General features: G+C 43.9%; 1 protein-coding gene across 6 annotated transcripts in view; it reads left to right on the top strand.

Annotated features, from left to right (window-relative positions):
• The window catches only part of SRGAP3 (SLIT-ROBO Rho GTPase activating protein 3), a 252,499-nt gene that overhangs the window by 220,193 nt on the left and 13,058 nt on the right, over positions 1–19,248 (top strand). For 5 of the 6 annotated variants that reach the window (XM_004738436.3, XM_004738434.3, XM_004738433.3 and 2 more), the window contains 4 exons: positions 2,802–2,936; positions 5,521–5,626; positions 5,845–6,072; positions 8,790–8,869. In XM_004738436.3, coding sequence (XP_004738493.1) covers positions 2,802–2,936; positions 5,521–5,626; positions 5,845–6,072; positions 8,790–8,869 — 549 coding nt within the window. Of the gene's footprint in view, positions 1–2,801; positions 2,937–5,520; positions 5,627–5,844; positions 6,073–8,789; positions 8,870–19,248 lie in introns of those variants that run through there. The other variant, XR_006601547.1, reaches the window with a different exon arrangement.

Raw genomic sequence — 19,248 nt, 5'->3', positions numbered from 1 at the left:
TACTACTTACATTTTCTGTAAAAAAAAATAGAGGGAAATAAAAATTCTCATATATATATATATTTGCTTATTGTGGGAGAAGAAAACACAGGGCAAACCAGAAGTTGATGAAAATGGTTAAATGTAAGGTGGGAAAGGGAAAGGAGAAGAGTAGGACTTGTCTGGATGTAATTTTTTATCTAGTTTTGACTTTTGGACAATGTAACTGCTTTATATTTTTAAAACTGCAAAATTTTTAAGAAAGGAGTTCTTGAAAAAAAAGTCAGTCCCGGGAGCACCTGCGTGGCTCAGTGGGTTAAAGCCTCTGCCTTTGGCTCAGGTCATGACTCCGGGGTCCTGGAATCGAGCCCCACATTGGGCTCTCTGCTCGAGAGCCTGCTTCCTCCTCTCTCTGCCTGCCTCTCTGCCTACTGCCTCTGTGATCTTTGTCTGTCAAATAAATAAATAAGGTATTAAAAAAAATCAGTCCCTAAAATTAAACAGAAATAGAAACAAGCTATGTATCAAATTGATCATCACAAAGAGAGTAACTTTTGAAAATGTGCTCTGGTCATATATTTTTAACAGCTTTATTGAGTTATTTACCATAAAGCTCACCCATTTTTAAATAATACAGTTCAGTGGTTTCTAGTATGTGTACAATATACTAGAATTGTGCACATCACCATAATCCAATTTCAGAAATTTTTCATCATCCGCAAAAGAAACTTTGTACCCACTTTGTACCCACAAGGAGTAGTTACTCACGAGACTCTCTAAACCTCAGCCCCCCACCCTAGGCAACCACTCATGTTCTTTCTGTCTTCTGACCACTCATATTTATCAGGATATTTTCTTTCTTCTTAATTTTTTTTTAATTTTTTTGAAGATTTTATTTATTTATTTGACAGAGAGAGATCACAAGTAAGCAGAGAGGCAGGCAGAGAGAGGAGGAAGCAGGCTCCTGGCTGAGCAGAGAGCCTGGTGCGGGGCTCAATCCCAGGACCCCGGGATCATGACCTGAGCCAAAGGCAGAGGCATCAACCCACTGAGCCACCCAGGCGCCCCTAGCAGGATATTTTCTGAGGACTAACCCCTTGCCCCCAAAACAAAAACAAAAGCCCTGCAAAGAAATCTTAAATTTTATGTAGGAGGTTTATTGTTAGTGGTGATATTGCTATTAACATTTCAAAACTATGTTATGTATATTGTAGAATAAGGCAGATATAGAAGTACATTATTAATGTGATTCAGAACCATGATTTTTCACTAAGCAAAGTGAAATACAAATATAAAATAAATGAAGATAAAGCAAATGTTGAATCTTAAATATGAATTGGAAGTAACTGTGTGGACTCATGAAAAAAAAAATATGTATTCTCCCTCTACCCCCTGAAAGGTTTAGGAGCTCTTTATAGCACTCCTGTACCAATGAGCACACCTGGAACTTAGTTCTTGGTCTCTAAATGCCATTCCCTACAAAAAGCAAACAGAACTCCTTGGAGAAATGTTTGATTCCAGAACTGGGTCAGGGGAAGTATAAAGTGATGCATGAGCATCTTTTATGCCAGAAAGCAAGGGTATGCTCAGTGGAGGTCACCTATAAAGGACATTTGTCCCTGGCAAAATTGGGGATAATCTGAACATCCCAAAGAATAGTGATGATAATGGATTATAACACATTAAATTAAAAATTACAAAAACAATCCCAGAAAGATGTTAGATAAAAATAATAATAATGATGATAATAATTTAAAGGGAGCATGGGGAAGCCTCTTCTTTATGGAAGAATGCTAACAAATACAGAAGGAATGACAGGATTAGAAATTCATCATTTTGTAACCCCAGGAAATTAATTGATTTAGGCTAAAATTTATCACTGGAGGTTAAAAGCACTGGGTGAAACATGTTGAGCACAATGACTTACGCATAGATCACTTGTTATTTTCAAAAACATTTTATATTTAACACCTACTATTGCAAAGGGGAAAATAGATTTTACAGTGCAGAGATCTGGAGGTCACCCCCTTTATCCATGGATCAAACTTCATATCACCAGCACCAAGACAGGCTGACGTTACGTGCCTCTGGATCCAGTGTAGTGTCCATAACATCACCAATGTACAATTCTTGCCCAAAATGTTTAACTTAAATCTAATCATGAGAAAACCTTGACAAATGCAGAGTGGGAGGCATTCCAAAAGGCAAGTGGCCTGGACTCCTCAGAAGAGGCAACATTATAAAAAAACCAAACAATAAAAAACGTTGGGGCCTCTTTTATATTCTAAAGACTAAGGAAACATAACAACCAAATGAATTATGTTGATTAGATCTTAGCCTCTGAAAAAATTCTATGAAATACCGGACAATTGGGAATGTTTGAATGTGGGCTGTATATGAGACGGTGTTTTGAACTATTGTTAATTTTCTTAGGTGTAACAATGTTATGTGCTTATGTAGGAGAATATCCTTATTCTTAGGAGAAATGTGTTGAAGTATTTAGCAATGGCATTTTGTGATGCCTACAAAATACTCCCAAATCATTGAGTAATAATAAATGTGAGTAAAGAGAGAAAGCAAATATGGAAAGATGAGTGTAGTTTAATGAGCGTGAGTGAAGGGTGATTTGAGTTTTTTATTTTTACAATATTTCCATCGAGTTGAACATTTTCAACATCAGGTTGAACTCTAAACTTGCTCTGTCAAGGGGGCTGCCCATCTATGTCTCCCCGAGTTCAGGCTACACCAGGCCATCCCCCCCACCACCTGCACATTTCCTGCCTCCTTACCAAGCTGAATTATCATCTCCTCTCTCCTCTCAGGCGAAGACCCCCTTGTGGATGACCAAAATGAACGAGATATCAATTCAGTCGCTGGTGTTTTAAAACTGTATTTCCGAGGACTGGAAAACCCACTCTTTCCTAAGGAAAGGTTTCAAGATTTGATATCTACTATTAGTAAGTATTTCCTAGGTGGTATGGTAGAGGGATCAATTGTGTGACGTACCTTTATTGAAGTTATTCTATGGGCTCATTGCTGTGCTAGGCACATGGGAGGGATAGTATGAAAGGAGCAGTATGGCCCTCGTTCTCATAGAACTTAAAAACTAGTTGTAGAGATAATAAGATGGTTTATAATGGAAAATGGCATGGTACCATTGGGTATGGATGTAGCTCAGAAGAGGCAGAGGAAAGCTTGGTTTTGCAGATCACAGCTAAGAGAGTTATGTGAGCAGAGCCTTCCAAGAGGAGTGGACCGAGTATCCTGGGAAGACTTTGGGGACACACAGACTAAAGGGACCAGAGGAAGGTGTTCTAGCCAGTGAATGGTGCAAGAGGCTGGAAGGGTAAAATAGAGAAAGAGGGGAATGACCCTGCAAGGATTTTGGAACTTTTCGGGTAATAGGGAACCATAGAGGGTCTGGGAGTCAAGTCAGCAACATGACAGGCGAGTAAAATGGTGAAAATAAATTGACTGTGAGCTTCTTCTGATGTCAGAAGCCATTGGAGTTCTCTTGGATGAAGGCAGAAGCCCAGTCTAGGGGGCTGAAATCAAGTTACCTTGACTGTACAATGCCCAAATCCAAGACAATATTTTGGGAATTTTAAAAAATAAACTTTCAATATTACAATATGAGAATCTTAGTGTTTTAGAATAAACTGTGATTTACAGAAAATTGTCCCATGCCCAGCAATACCCGCAATGCTTCTCACAATGTCCTGAGAGGGATTTGCAGCCAGGAAACTGCTCCAGCGGGTTGGAGCTTCAAGCCTCTCGCCTGCCTTTATGAAAGACTTCCTCTGCCCCACTTCCTCTGCCCCGCTCTCCTCCACACTGCTTCCTGCTCATCTTTCCAGATCCACTTCAAGCTCCACATCACCCTCAGAAATTCCAGGCCACAAAGGCCCAACCGTATCTGAGCTCTGTGTCATGTGCTCAGCTAGTGTTTCCAGAAGTCCCATTAGTCTAGTTTCGGCACATAGCCCTGAGGGGACAAGCCTGTTGGCCTTTGGTATAAGCTCATAACATTACATACCTTGGATCACATCTTGAATCACACTGTGGGGAAAAAGAAAAATCCTTTCTCAGTTCCCTCCCAAACCCTGCGATTACATCCAGGAGAAAATTTCAGAGGTCAGTCTCCCTTCTAAACAGAGAGATGAGGCCTCAGTCTCAGAAACTACCTAGAATTTAGTAACATTGTTTTGCTTTCATTTTATCTATTTTTATGTTACCTCCTAATCAGAGCAAGTGATCCTGGTTTCTCCTTTACAGAATGAGGTAAAATTTCCTCTTTAAATAAATGTATTTAAGAAAGCGATGTATTGAAGTGGACTGATGACTAAAGCTGAGGACAGGGAGTGGCCTGTATAAAGGGCAGTGGAGTCAGTAAACATCCAAGGACCTTTAGCTCTGTGGGGAGGCTTGGGCAAGGCCCCTTGGTTTCAGGCTTTGAAGGTAGGCTAGAGTCTACTGGGTAGAGAGATCACCAGTGTGTGCAAAGGCCCAGGGGCAGGAAGGCCTTTTGTGAGAGGGAGATCATGGTGAAGGCAGCCTGGCACAGAGTTTGTCCGTGGGGGTGCTGTTGGCATTTAGGGTAACGCAGTGCCATATTGTGTGTCCCATACATTCAGGACACTTGGCACGCTGACCCCTGGATCCCAGATGCCAATTGTTCCCTCTAGGTCATTGTGACTACCCCCAAAGAATGCCCCATGAATTTGTAAGTGCCCAGAGATGCACTGCCACCTCATTTGAGAATCATGACTCCGTATCATCTTCAGATAACTTGGGGAAGGGGCGGCAGCTAGGAGGTGAGGTAGGCTATCTTGGCATAAGCCCTGCTGTGAAAGGCCTGGGATATGGAGAAGAAACAGGAGAAGCTGTGTTTTAGAAGGAACATGCTGACAGAATGTGGAGGCTGGAGAGAGAGTCTATGTGAGAAAAACATGTTTTCTAAGAGAGAAACTGGCATAGGCTTGGGCATCAGCCCTGCAGGCACACATCAGAACTCTGGCAGCTCAGTGTTCGCACCAGCTTTCCCTCTCTACGAGGCAAAGCCCACAAAGCCCATCTCCTTACCAAGCCCAGCTTGCTTCTCCTGCCCATAGCCCAAATGACAAAAATACTAGCGTCTCTCTGTCTAGGATGGGCCTGGAAACCAGGCTCAGAGATAAGCTCCTTGGCCAGTATAGAGCTGTAGAGTTGGCTGTTTACTCAACACTTATTTCCAGCCTACTCTGTGCCAGGCCTGTGGCGTGGCTGGTGTTCATAAAGAGGTTCAGGGAACATGGCCCATGCCTGTGTTAGTCAGGACTCATAGATATCAGGTGACAGAAACCTAGTATATACTGGCTTCATCCATAAAAGGGAATGAATTGACTCATACAGTTGCTGTGAGTGGCCAGACGAGGGTTTTGAATCAATCCCTAGAACCAAGAGAACTGTCTTGGCCAGAACCATGTGGACTGCTCTAGGAGATGTTGGCTGCCTGGCTCCCTGAGGATGAAAGACCCCCTAAAAAGCCCCTTTGTGTTACAGAACTGGAGAACCCAGCTGAGAGGGTGCACCAGATCCAGCAAATCCTCATCACCCTTCCCCGAGTGGTTATCGTGGTCATGAGATACCTCTTTGCTTTCCTCAACCAGTGAGTTGCCTGGCCATTTGGGGGTGGGGGGTGGCCCCTCTTTGCCTCAGCTCTGGCCTCCTTTGGGAGGGGATGTCCTGAGGCTTTTGCAGGTGCAGCTGTTCCTAAAACAGAACATGGAACCCTCCTGGAGTTGAGTAGAGCCCTCGAAAGAAAGAACCCACAGGGGGAAAGATTTCCCTTTCCCAGGTGACTTGTGAGTACCTCCTTTCTTGTAGCCTCTCGCAGTATAGTGACGAGAACATGATGGATCCCTACAACCTGGCCATCTGCTTCGGGCCCACCCTCATGCACATCCCTGATGGGCAGGACCCTGTGTCCTGCCAGGCACACGTCAACGAAGTCATCAAAACCATCATCATCCATCATGAAGCCATCTTCCCCAGCCCCCGGGAGCTAGAGGGACCTGTGTATGAAAAATGCATGGCTGGAGGGGAAGAATATTGGTAAGATTCGATTCTTCTTAATATTGTTATTATCATCACCGCTATCGTTGTTGTTGCTGTTGAACAGGAACAGTAAGAAACCCCTTGATTTTCTTACTGCTTTATAGTGTGTATTTCCATATGCATTTTCTCATTTGAGCTTTGCCACAGCCTTATATGAGAGATAGTTGCATCAGCCCAAACTCTCTTGGTTTATAAGGGACAGAAATACAAATCAAATTGGTTAAGCTAAATGGGAAGTTAATAGTTTACTTGACTTAACTAAAAAGTTGAGGATCGTGGCTTCAGGTATAGCTGGATCCAGGAGTTCAACTATTATCATCAGGACTTGGTCCTGCACTCTCCAACCCTTGGGTCTGTTTTCTTCTGCATTGGCTTCATTCTCAGGTAGTCTCTCCCTTGGTGGCTTCAGGAAGGCATCTAGTAACTCCAGATTTAGAGCACATTTCTCTCAGTAACCCCAGCAGAAAAAGGGCTTCTTCTTCCCCAGTGCCCCAACACAAATCCAAGAATTATATCCCCGAGGCTCGAGTTTGATGAACAAATCACATTGGTTAGGAGATGTCAAGCTGTCATGGACCGGGTGAGTCACAAACCCATCTCAGGCAGCAGGGGAGTGGATAATAATCCCCACTACAACCTCTTAAGAAAGGAGTTCTTTCTTCCAGACACAGTGAGTTCACGTTTTTTGAGAGCTCCACACTAGGTCAGCAGTTGGTAGTTGGGCACCTCTGGGTACCTGTGCTACATGGGGTCTTGGGAGAAAAATGTCAGAACCTAATCAAAATCAGGACTGACTACTTTCCCCAGACTAAGACCTTAAAATGTGGTAAGATAGGAAATGTTTTTAAATGTGGATTCAGAGCACCAGAGACAAGCCAAGGGTTCCTATTCGTTCTTTATTCCTAATCCAGGACAACACACAGCTGTGCATTTAGGTATTCCCCATACTGCTTTCAGCTAGGTTCCTGTAGAGGGGCTGTCTTTTGATTATCACAGTGTTCCTGGACTCTTAAATCGCTTCAAAGAAGGGAGACATTCCAGCCCCTTTGTTCCCCACATTGTCCCCCATAGAGATGTCGAGCTCTGCTGTATTATTTGAGGCACCAGGAGCACATCTGTCCTTGTTCTGTCACAGAGCCATTAAACAGCCAGCAAGCATACTTTCTGGACAAAGAGAAGCTTTTCACACAGTGTTTGCAACCATTACCCATTCTCTTTTCTTCCTCCAGTATGATCATTAAATGTTCTGGGAAGGGTCCTCAAGATATGTTGTACTTATCAAAGAACAATATCCAATAACCACACTTTTCTTAATGCCGTTAGTGTCCCAGGAGAAAGGAAAACTATTAATTACATTGGAGGTGTTTTCAAAGCCAAAAAGGGGGATTTGGCTGAGGATCACACTGTAGTGGACAACATTCATTCATTTGACGAATGGACAGATGGTTGCCGAGTATCTGTCCTAGTCCTGGCTCTGGGCAGGGGGTCAGGGATGTAACCTGAAAGGGGATTAATCCCTGATGCAGGGAGCTCTGGGGGAGGAGGAAACAGTTCCAGAAGACGGTCTCCCTGAACCAATGTAGCGAGGTCGGGAAGGGCTTTCTGGAGGAAATAATGATTTAACAGAGGCCTGCTTGATGAACTGGAGTCAGCCAGTCGAGGAGTGGGCAAAGAATGTTCTAGACTTGAAGCATTCAGTAAAATGGAAAGTGGTTCTGTGTGACCAGAGTGTTGCAGATGCCCAGGAAACGGTAAGGGAGGAGGCTGCACAGGCCAGCAGGTTTTGAAAGGTCTCAAGCCATCGTGTAGCATCTGGACCTTATCCAGGAGGCAGTAGAGAATTTTTCATAATGAAATTCATTATTTTCTCAACTGCCATTGCAAATGTCACTTCCTCCAAGAAGCCTTCCCCGACCACCCTACGTGGGTCCCCTCTGCTGTTGTCTCTGCTCATTTGCTCCTCCATAGCACATTTCAACTTGCAGCAGATTATTTCCTGGCCCCTGAAGGCAGAGTCTGTTGACTTACCCATTGGTGTGTCCCTCCTACCGAGCATATAACGGGACTCCATCCTGGCTCAGTTAGAAAACTGACTATAGGAACAAACCCTGACCTTGAGAAGCTTATCATTTAGAGAGGGGGTCGTGGCTGGTGAAATTATCCCAGTGTATGAATTACAAATCTGATAGGCCTGGACTCACTCTGCCTCCTCCTGTGCCCATTATGGCTGCCAGCCTGCTGGTGCCATGTGGACTAGCCTGGGCTTTTCCACACAGCACCCTGAGGCAGCCCTGAGAGCCCTGCTCTTTGGGAGCTTTGCTCCTCCTTGTTGGGTATGTCGCGTCCTCTGTAAGACATGGAAGCAGGTTAGGTAAATGACCTACCGCACTTCCAGAGTTCCTTCATGTTTTGGCCTGTGGTCCTTCTGAGGATAAATGCCAGGGTTTTACACTGATCTCTGGATCTTATGGAACACCTAGGAATTGGCAGCCTGGCAAATTCCAGGGCTAGGGGAAGCTAGGGAAGGTGATTCAGGATAGCTGCCCATTGCAGGGGCTGGCAGCAGTTTTCTATTAGAAGGGCCTATGGGTGGTCCAATGCGTAAGGCAGGCCTGAGCTGGGTCAAGTGCAGAGGTGGGCGGGGCTGGCAATTAAGCTGAGGACAGCGTGAGGGTGCAGAGCCCAACGTGTCCCCTTCCCACGTTTTCTTGCAGTGACAGTCCACACAGCGAGCCAGGGACTATCGATGAAGTCGACCATGACAATGGCACAGAGCCTCACACCAGTGATGAAGGTGAGTGAGGGAGAACCTGGGGCCAGTGAGCTTACCTGGAGCCTCTCACACTGACTCGTGTCTGCCCAACCTCTGTGTTGGCCACATAACCCCCTCCAGCTTTGCAAGTCAGCACATTGCCCTCCAGAATAGAGGGGGGACCCAGAAAGATCTTGGAGACATGTGTGCTCCCGTTTACCACACTCCTACCCATCTGTCTCCTCCCTTTCTGTGTCCTGCCTGGCCCAAGTGCAAATCCTAAGTGACAAGAGTTTGCTAAGTAGGAAGCATACTTCGGCCCCTGTTCCTTCCCCACCAGGGATCTGTTCTGCACCCAGCCTGTGCTAGGACTTGGAGCACTTTGATGAAAGACACATGAGTTGTGGAGGAGCTCCCAGTCTTGTTACCTGACACATTAGGAGTGGCTCCCCATGATCCACAGAAATAATGCCCAACAAAGCTGTGTCCCCAGGGCATGGGTGCCCCAAAGATGAAACCAGGCAGGGATGACCCAGAGATGTGCTGGTGGGAGAGAGGGAAAGCAGGCCTGGGCTTTGAGGGACTCATTGGACCCTTCCATCCCTTCTAGACAAGGAGACTAGAGTTGGGTTCATGTCTAAGGAATGTGGACCACATAGACAAGCAATCTGGATAATATGAGCAACGAAACCATTAGAGAGAATAGGCACGGTACCCAGGGTCCAGGGTATTTTAAGGACCTGTAAAAATGTTTTAATTTCTTTTAAAATAATGAGGAGAAAAGGAATATGATCCAGCCTGCGTTATATTCATCTTTATATCAACTCAGTTGTGGTATATAATTTTTTAAACTTTTTTTTTTTAATGGAGGAAGGGACCTATTAGAGTTATAACACCATCCTGTATAGACCAAGCATAGTCCTCCTTTCTCTCTGTGATAATTTTACTTTGAAAAAAAATCATTATGTAGAGGTTTTCTTATAAGCTCTGTGTTTCCCTCTGGGACAGTCCCAGGCCCTTTTGGCCACAATTTTTGTTAGGAGAGCTGGTATATTGTACCCAGGTGTGGTTTCTGGGTGCCAGTGGAAAGAGCTGGTTCTAAGACTGATAGGTGGATTTGCACTTGCTAATGACAGATACTCCAGCCCAAACTGATTTAAGCATTAAAGGCCTCAGATATCATAGACCTGAAAAATCCTAGGTTAGGCATAGCTTCAGGAATGGATGGATCCAGCTTAGTTGATTTTGTTAGGAATTTGTCTCCACCTTCTGTCTCCATCTTCCCTCTGTGTTGGCTTCATCCTCAGATAGGATATCCCTGTGTGGTGGCCTTTGGCAGTTCTAGGCTTTCATTGTCCTTTTGTCCAAAGTCTCAGTGGAGAAGAACTTTCTTCTCATCATGGTTCTAAGAAAGCTCCCGGGGTAGAGTCTCTGGACTGCCTTGACTCACACACCCTACCAAGAACCAAGCACTGTGGCCCAAGAGGGAGCCCATGGGTCAGGCCTGAGTCACAGGTGTGGAAGAGCAAATCTAGGGATAATGTCCAGTTCTGCCAGAATCCTCAGAGGCTCCAGGCATCCAGGGCTGAGGAAAATGTCCTTGGAGATGTGAAGGCTACTACTGCTTGTTTGTAGCGATTTGGTTTTCTCTTTCCTTCTTTTTGGTCTCTTGCCCTACCACCTCCAGCTCTTCTGCTTCTTCCTTCTTGACCTGTCTGTTGCTTGCTTTATTTCCGTGTGTGTGCACACAGCTCCCTCTTGCTCTAGATCTTGTTCTGTCTTCCCTCTCCCACTGGGGGGAAGTAGCTCTTGTCCCACTAGATAGACGGATTTTTCAGCATGAAGATCTGTTAGGACAGCTGCTGGTGGAGGCGGATGTGTGTGTGTCTGCAGGAGGGTGGGTCCGGTGCCCTCTGAGGATCCTCACAGCCTGTCTTGCTGGAGGCTTAGGTCACTGTGCATCTTCCCACACATGCTGAGCTTCCCCACAGCTCCTCTGCCTGGGCGATGGAAAGCTGCTATGGGGGCCAGGCCTGAGGAGGAGGGACGGAGAGAGAAGGTCTTGCTGGGTACATGAGGAAGCATCCGGAGGACACACCCAGCAGGCTTCACCCCATCAAGAAAAACCCCTCATAAAATGCTACCTCCCTCTTCCTAGAGTAGAGGCACACTATATCCTTGGCACAGAGCAAGTCAGAGCTTCTTGTCTGCTTCCACAGAAGGTCCCTTCTCGATTGTTCCTTGTCAGGTTGCTGGTTTCTGAGTAGGACAAAGGCAGAAGGATCATCCTGGAAAGGGCAGCCAGTTTTATGCTCCCTAAAGTTTCTCTCTATTTCCTGTGTGCTGGTGGTGGCTGCTGAATCAGGAGCATTCTTCGGAGGAAAATTAATTGCATTTCCTAGATGCTTACCTACACACCTGCCCCAATCAAAACAGTCACAGAAATACTGAGTTGCAGGAACAGTTGAGGGACACTAGACTCTGAGAAAGGAGACCTGGATTTGAAGGATAGGGAGAGACCTTCATGACCCTGGGGTCTTTGGGAAGCCATGTAACTTCAGACCTCAGTTTCCTTTTCTATAAAATGAGAATGACAGCACCAAGAAAATTGTGGCCTAGGTTAAAATGATGTGACCTATATGAAGGAACTTAGCACAGTGTCTGGTACAACGAGGTGGGTAGGAAACATTATTCTGTGTCCAGGAGAAACCCCTCTTAATTTTTTTAAAATGTATTTCTTTAAAGGGTTTATTTATTTGACAGACAGATCACAAGTAGGCAGAGAGGCAGGCAGAGAGTGAGAAGGAAACAGGCTCCCCACTGAGCAGGGAGCCCAATGCTTGCCTTGATCCCAGGACCCTGAGATCATGACCTGAGCTGAAGGCAGACCTGTGAACCGCCAGGTCTACAAACTTCACAGCACTCACCATAGCACATACCTTCCCCAATGTCCATAACCCAACCATCCTCTCCCTACCCTGCCCCCGGCAACCCTCAGTTTTTGTGAGATTAAGAGTCTCTTATGGTTTGTCTTCCTCCCAATTCTATCTTGTTTCATTTTTTTCTTCTCTGCCCCTAAACCCCCCACATTGCCTCTCAAACTCCTCATATCAGAGAGATCATATGATAATTGTCTTTCTCTGATTGACTTATTTCACTTAGCATGATACCCTCTAGCTCCATCCATGTTGTTGCAAATGGTAAGATTTCATTTCTTTTGATGGCTGCATAGTATTCCATTGTATATATATACCACATCTTCTTTATCCATTCATCTGTTGATGGACATCTAGGGTCTTTCCACAGTCTGGCTCTTGTGGACATTGCTGCTATAAACATTCAGGTGCACATGCCCTTTCGGATCACTACATTTTTATCTTTAGGATAAATACTGAGTAGTGCAATTGCTGGGTCGTAGGGTAGCTCTATTTTCAACTTTTTGAGGAACCTCCATGCTGTTTCCCAGAGTGGCTGCACCAGCTTGCATTCCCACCAACAGTGTAGGAGGGTTCCCCTTTCTCCACATCCTTGCCAGCATCTGTCGTTTCCTGACTTGTTAATTTTAGCCATTCTGACTGCTGTGAGGTGGTATCTCATTGTGGTTTTGATTTCTATTTCCCTGATGCCGAGTGATGTCGAGCACTTTTTCATGTGTTTCTTGGCCATCTGGGTATCTTCTTTGCAGAAACGTCTATTCATGTCCTCTGCCCATTTCTTGATTGGATTATTTGTGCATTGGGTGTGAAGTTTGGTAAGTTCTTCATAGGTTTTGGATACTAGCCCTTTATCTGATATGTCATTTGCAAATATCTCCTCCCATTCTGTCAGTTGTCTTTTGGTTTTCTTGACTGTTTCCTTTGCTTGCATGTCTTTGTTTTTCTTGAAAACAGCCCTATGAATGGAGCCCAGGAGACTTCGAAGGTCAAATCAGCCAGAAAGCCATGACCCCATGTGTTTGTAATAAATGGTCCTCCCAGTGAGTGACCAACCAAACTGGAGGAAAAACTTAGTCCTTTGTCCTTTCCTTTCTCAACATATTCTGTACCTAAGTGATACCTGCTGCCCTGCCTGGAGTCTGTTAGCACATCATGAGTATATGTCTGAAAAATCCACTTGTGGTTGCTCTTTGGTCTCCAAGATTTATAAAGAAACCATGGTTAGTCTAAGAGCCCTTGATTGTCAGAACTAAGCCAAGTGAAAACATTGAGGCGGCCTGTCAATAACAGCTTTATTAATTGGATGCTAAATGAGGACCTAGGCTGCCGGATAAAGAAACTACTAAAATCAGTTACAAACATGATCATATAGTTACAGTATGTCAGTTTCCAATTACAATTGCACCACCATTCTCTCACTCCCCAAATTCTTCCAACAGGCTTCCACTCCATGTCCATCATCTACATCTGGAAAACCATTATGCCATTAACCTTAGGAGATCATTGTGGGCAACATTTGTTTCTGTTGGAATGTGTGCCTCTGAGAAGAAGTCCATGGTTTCATCAGATTGTTCTAGGCATCTACTAGAAATCAGGGTCAGATTTCTATTGGCCTGTAGTTCATGATATTTCCTTTAAGAAAAAAATGTCAAGCACACAGAAAAGTGGATGGAAATTGTACCGTCATGCCCATAAACCCATCACCGAGTTTCTACATTTGTTAACATTTTGTTATATTTATTTTATTGTGTATCTGTCCATTCATCAATCCATATTATTCTAATACATTTTTAAAAGATGTTATTTATTCATTTGACACATACACATAGAGAGTGCACAAGCATGGGCTGTCCCTGTCCTCTCTCCCTGTCCCCTGGTCAGACTCCTTGCTCAGCAGAGAGTCTGTGTCTCCCTCTCCCCCTGTGCTCTCTATCATTCTTTCTCCAGTCAATAAGTAAAATCGTAATAAATAAATAAAAGTAAAAAAACTAAATAGCCAAATTTTAAAATGGGCATAGGATCTGAAGAGACATTTCTCCAAGGAAAGATATACAAATGACAAGCACATGAAAAGATGCTCGGCGTCATTAGTCATGAGAGAAATTCAAATTAAAACCTCAGTGAGATACCATTTCACATCCGCTAGGATGGCTAGCATCAAAAAGTCAGATAACAACAACTGTTGAGAAGGATCACACACTGCTGGTGGTAATACGAAATGGAACACTTTGTTTTTGTTCTTTTGTTAAGATTTTAAATATTCTTTATTTGAGAGAGAGACAGAGATAGTGAGAGTGAGAGTGAGCAAACGTGGGGAGCAGAGGGAGAAGCAGACTCCCCACTGAGCAAGGAGCCTGATGCAGGACTTGGTTCCTGGACCCTGGGATCATGACCTGTGCCAAAGGCGGACACTTAACTGACTGAGCCACCCAGGCACCCCTGCTTTTTTATTATTGAGTTGTAAGCACTATGTATTCTAGATATAAGTTTCTTATCAGATATATGATTTGCCCAAACATGTTCTGTGTGCTTTTTCACTTTCTTATTGGTGTCCTTTGAAGCACAAAACTTTTTTAATTTTGATGACATCCAATTCATCTATTTTTTTCTTTTTATTGTTTGTTTTTGATGTTGTCTGAGAATCCTTCACCAAATCCAAAATCATGAAGGTTTACCTATGTTTTCTTCCCCGAGTTTTAAGTTTTAGGTCTTATGTCTGGTAATCCATTTTGAGTTAATTATTGTATATGTTGTAAGTAAGGGTCCAGCTCCATTCCTTCTTTGTGGCTATCCAGTCGTCCCATCATCATTGAAAGGATTATTCTTTCTTGCATTGAATGATCTTGGCTCCCATATAAGAAGTCAGTTGACCATAGATGTAGCGGGTTATTTTTGGACTTTCAGTTTTATTCCACTAAACTATATTTCTGACCCTGTGCCAGCACCACACTGTCTTGATTATTACTGTTTTGTAGTAAGTTTTGAAATCAGAAAGTGTGAGTCCTCTAATTTTAGTTCTTCTTTTTCAAGTTTTTATTATTATTATTATTATTTGCTATTACAGGTTCTTTGAAATTCCATATGAATTTTAGAGTAGCTTATCAATTTCCACAGAGAAGTCAGCTACATTCTAATAGGGACTGAACTGAATATGTAGATCAATTTAGGAGTATTACCATCTTAACAGTGTTAAGTTTTCTGATCCATGTGTGATATGTCATTTCAGTTCAGCCTCAGTTTCCTTATCTGTAAAATGAGGAGAGTGCTGCATGTATTGTTGTGAGAGTTAAATGTGATAGTGTCAGTAGAACATTTAACATATAGGAAAAGCTTAATTAGTTCATGCAAGTAATATGGAGTGCCAGCTCATATTACTAGAAGGGGGGAAATAGCAGATTATAAAACAAAAACCTCTGTCCTAATGGACTGCACATTTTAATAGAAAGATCAACAATAAACAAGTTTTCAAACTACAACTGCACACGCATGCAAACACAAACACACACACACAAGTTCAGGTTGTGCTAAGTGCTATGAAGAAGAATAAAGCGAGAGAAAATGTTAGAGTGATTTGACAGTTAGTACTTTTATAGTTCAGGGTGTCAAGTCCTTTGGTCTTGCTGAGGCAAAGATGTTTGCATATAGACCTGAATGAAATTAGGAAATGGCACACAAGGGTCAATAAATATTTGTTGAATGTGAATGAATGCAAATATCTGGGAGAACAGTATCCCAGGAAGAGGCAATAATAAGTGCAAAGGTCCTGTGGCAGGAAGAGGCTTAGAATGTTTTTAAAACATCAAGAAGGCTCTATGAATATTTATAAATAGAGTGCTAGGGGGTAAAGTGTACTGATGTCTGCAAGTTACTTTAAAATTCATTAAAAAAATAAGATGGATAGATGGATAGAAGTTTGGATGGATGGTTGGATGGATGGATGGATGGATGGATGGATGGAATGATAGATATGTGACAAAGCTAATACAGTAAAATGTTAACAGTAGAATTTTGGTGCCAGGTATATGCATGTTCACTTTCAACTTTACTTTGTTTTTGAAAAATAGCAGAATACAGTGTCGGAGAAGAAATATTAAGAAGGCTAATGAGGCCACGAGGGAGGAACTGAGTGAGGGAGAGAGTGGTTGGGAGCGAAACTGCAGAGGGCTCCAGGCCCAGAGCACAGAGGGGCCTCAGCTGGTGTGAGAAGACATTGGGGGTTGGCTCCAAGCACAGTGGGAAGCCTTCAGAGGGATTTCAGCAAGGGAGTTTCATGATCTGATTATGATTTTAAAAGATCCCTTTTGCTGCCCTGGGGAGAACTACCCGAGCACAAATAAGAGGGGGAGGCCTGGTAGAGGGACAGCAGTGGTCTGGAAACAGGGCAGTGGCAGTGGAGGGGTGAGATGGGTCCGATTCAGGGGACGCTTCACAGGACCTGCTAGTGGCTAAGACATGTGGTGCTCAAGAGCAAGGCTGTGGCCTGAGCAAACAGGCAGACGGTCTGTTTCCTAAGATGGCGAGGGAGAGAGAAATAAGTATGGGGAGGGGTGTGTGGGAGAGTGATAAGGGGGAGACTCATGTATTCTCTTTCAGGTACGATGAACCCAAGTAAGAGATTTCCTAATAAATGGTGGCTATGGTCTCCCTTTCTACCTCACACACTCACATAACGGCATCTGCAATCACATACGCCCTCTCTCTGCCTGCAGCTCCGTTCTGCTCCTCGCTTTTCTTTTCTTCCCCTTTCATTTCCCATTCCTCCTCTTCCCCCCCACTCCCAACTCCAGACCACCCCCAGTGACTGCGGGAGGCTCTGGAGATGCGGAAGGTGGGACCTAGACACCCAGAGAGCCCCTCCAGGCTCCTCCCGGCAGGAGCAAAGCTCTGCTCCCATCAGCTCCTTCACCAGCGTGGGGAACTGGGCTAAAAGGACAGTGAAACCCAAGAGCACACAGCCCCCTGGGTGCAGCTTCCAGTCCTGCAAACCCTCCGGCCTTTTTGTCTCCATAGCTAGGTGGGCAGGCAGGTGACCAGCTGGCGCTAGCCTACCGCTGCTGTAAGATTCCCGGAGGTAGCAAAAAGGAGGACAGAGATCTCCCCATTTCCCTGAGAAGGTAACTCTGAGTCAAGATATGAGTTCATGGGGCCCATTTAGCTATGCTGTCATCTCACGTCAACTGTGTTAGAATAGCCTTTAAAGACATTTGTAGGGGCGCCTGGGTGGCTCAGTGGGTTAAGCCTCTGCCTTCGGCTCAGGTCATGATCTCAGGGTCCTGGGATTGAGCCCCACATCGGGCTCTCTGCTCGTCAGGGAGCCTGCTTCTCCCTCTCTCTCTGCCTGCCTCTCTGCCTACTCATGATCTCTCTCTCTCTCTCTGTCAAATAAATAAATAAAATCTTAAAAAAAAAAAAAAGACATTTTTTAAAGCCAGCTGGGGAAGGCTGGCCTCACTGCCTGAGGCCTGGTCCCTGTAGAAGGCTGCCCCAGGCATGGAGGACTAGCCATACCTCACGGGAGCCCTGGCATAGTCTTCCTGAGCCAGCTGCTTACAGCGGGGAGCCCTAACGTGCCTGTGGGTGTGGTGGGGATTAATAGGAGAGATGAACAAAGGAGGTTCCTCCTTCTGCTCTTTGATTTTCTGTGTTGCCCATAGCCCTTAGAAGTGCCTTAGCTCTGGTAACAACTCTCCTATAGAGCTTAACTATGTGCCAGGCACTGTCGCAAGCACTTCCTATACAGTAACTCATTTAATCCTAACGGCCCTCTAAGCTGTGTGCTATTATTAGTATTCCCATTTTACAGAAGAGGAAACTGAGGCTTAGGAAGGAAAAATAAGTTCTTCAGGGTCACATGGCTGAAAAATAGCAAAGCCAGGTGTTCTAGGCTTAGCTCCTTAATGGGTAAGTAGGTGGCTGGATGGGCAGATTCAAGATAATCCGAAAGGAACAGAGCATTCCAGAGTCTATGCACGGAAAGTAGCTGCAGCTAGAGAGATCAGGGGTCACTTGCATTACTCTTTTATTGTATTAGAGGTCAATGCATTTATTATTTTTATATAGGTAAATATATACATAATATATGTATTATTTTTATAGTGTCAAACATCTTTGTGCTTGCTTTGAAGTATAAATACATTAATACTCACAGCTGGTTTTCTATCAAGTATGGGCATCTCTTAGGGTACAGCCTTAACACAGATTAAATAAATCATAGGCATAGCTCCCCTGCTCCCCAAAAAGTCTCTTTTCAAACCTCACTAGCTATATGGCCTTGGGAAAACCACATAAACTCTTTGTGGCTTAGATTTCTTGTCTGGACCTACTCCATAGGGGAAAGCCACTAGTAATTATAATCATGAGAGCAACTACCAGCTGAACACCTCATGTATGTATGTACTATGCCAAGGACTTTCATACATGATGACTTTTAAAAATCTATTTAAGTCTAGTATATTTCTTTTTTAATTGAGATGAAATTGACACATAACATTGTATTAGTTTCAGGAAGACCATGTAACCCACATTGCAAAATGATCACCCCCGTGAGTGTAGTTAACAGCCATCCATACATCAAAGTGTGCATGTAGTCACCAGATAGTTACAAATTTTCTTTTCTTGTGATGAAAACTGTTTCAGATGGGCTCTCCTAGCAACTTTCAATGCAATGCAGTATTATTAGCTTTAGTCATCATGCTCTACATTCCATCCCCAGGACTTACTTATTTTATAACTGGAAGTTTGTGCCTTTTGACCACCTTCACTTACTTATTTTATAACTGGAAGTTTATGCCTTTTGACTACCTTCACCTGTTTTGCCCACTCCTTACCCCCTGCCTCTAGCAACCACCAGTCTGTTCTCTGTATTTTGAGAGTTCAGTTTGTTTTTGATTTTAGATTCCACATATAAGCAAGATCATATGGTATTTGTCTTTCTTTCTCTGATGTATTTCACTTAGCATAATATCCTCAAGGTCCATCCATGTTGTTTCAAATACCGGACTTTCCTTCTTTGTTATGGCTGAATAATATTCCATTGTATCTGTACACCACATTTTCTTCATCCATTTATCCATCTATCTTTTCAAGTTAGTGGTTTTGTTTCCTATGGAGAAATACCCAGCAATGAAATTATTGAACCATAGAGTAGTTCTTTTTTGAATTTTTTGAGGAACCACCACACTATTTTCTACAATGGCTGCACCAACTTGCATTCCCAACAGTGCACCAGGATTCCCTTTTCTGGACACCCTCACCAACTCTTGTTATTTCTTGTTGTTGTTGTTTTTTTTTTTATAGTAGCCATTCTGACAGATGTGAGTTCTCTCTCCTGGTAATTGTGATTTGCATTTCCCTGATGCTGAGCGCCACCGAGCACCTTTTCGTGTGTATGTTGGCCATCTGTATGCCTTCCCACATGCATTATCTTTTAATCCTCCAAAATCAACTGAAGTGTTACAGAGATTGCGTGACCTGCCCCTGGTGATG

This window comes from Mustela putorius, unplaced genomic scaffold (assembly GCF_011764305.1).
Source record: "Mustela putorius furo isolate JIRA1106 unplaced genomic scaffold, ASM1176430v1.1 tig00003850_pilon_pilon_pilon, whole genome shotgun sequence".
Lineage (NCBI taxonomy): Eukaryota > Metazoa > Chordata > Mammalia > Carnivora > Mustelidae > Mustela > Mustela putorius.
The sequence above is the reverse complement of the archived record's forward strand: the minus strand, read 5'-3'. Positions and strand labels throughout refer to the sequence as shown.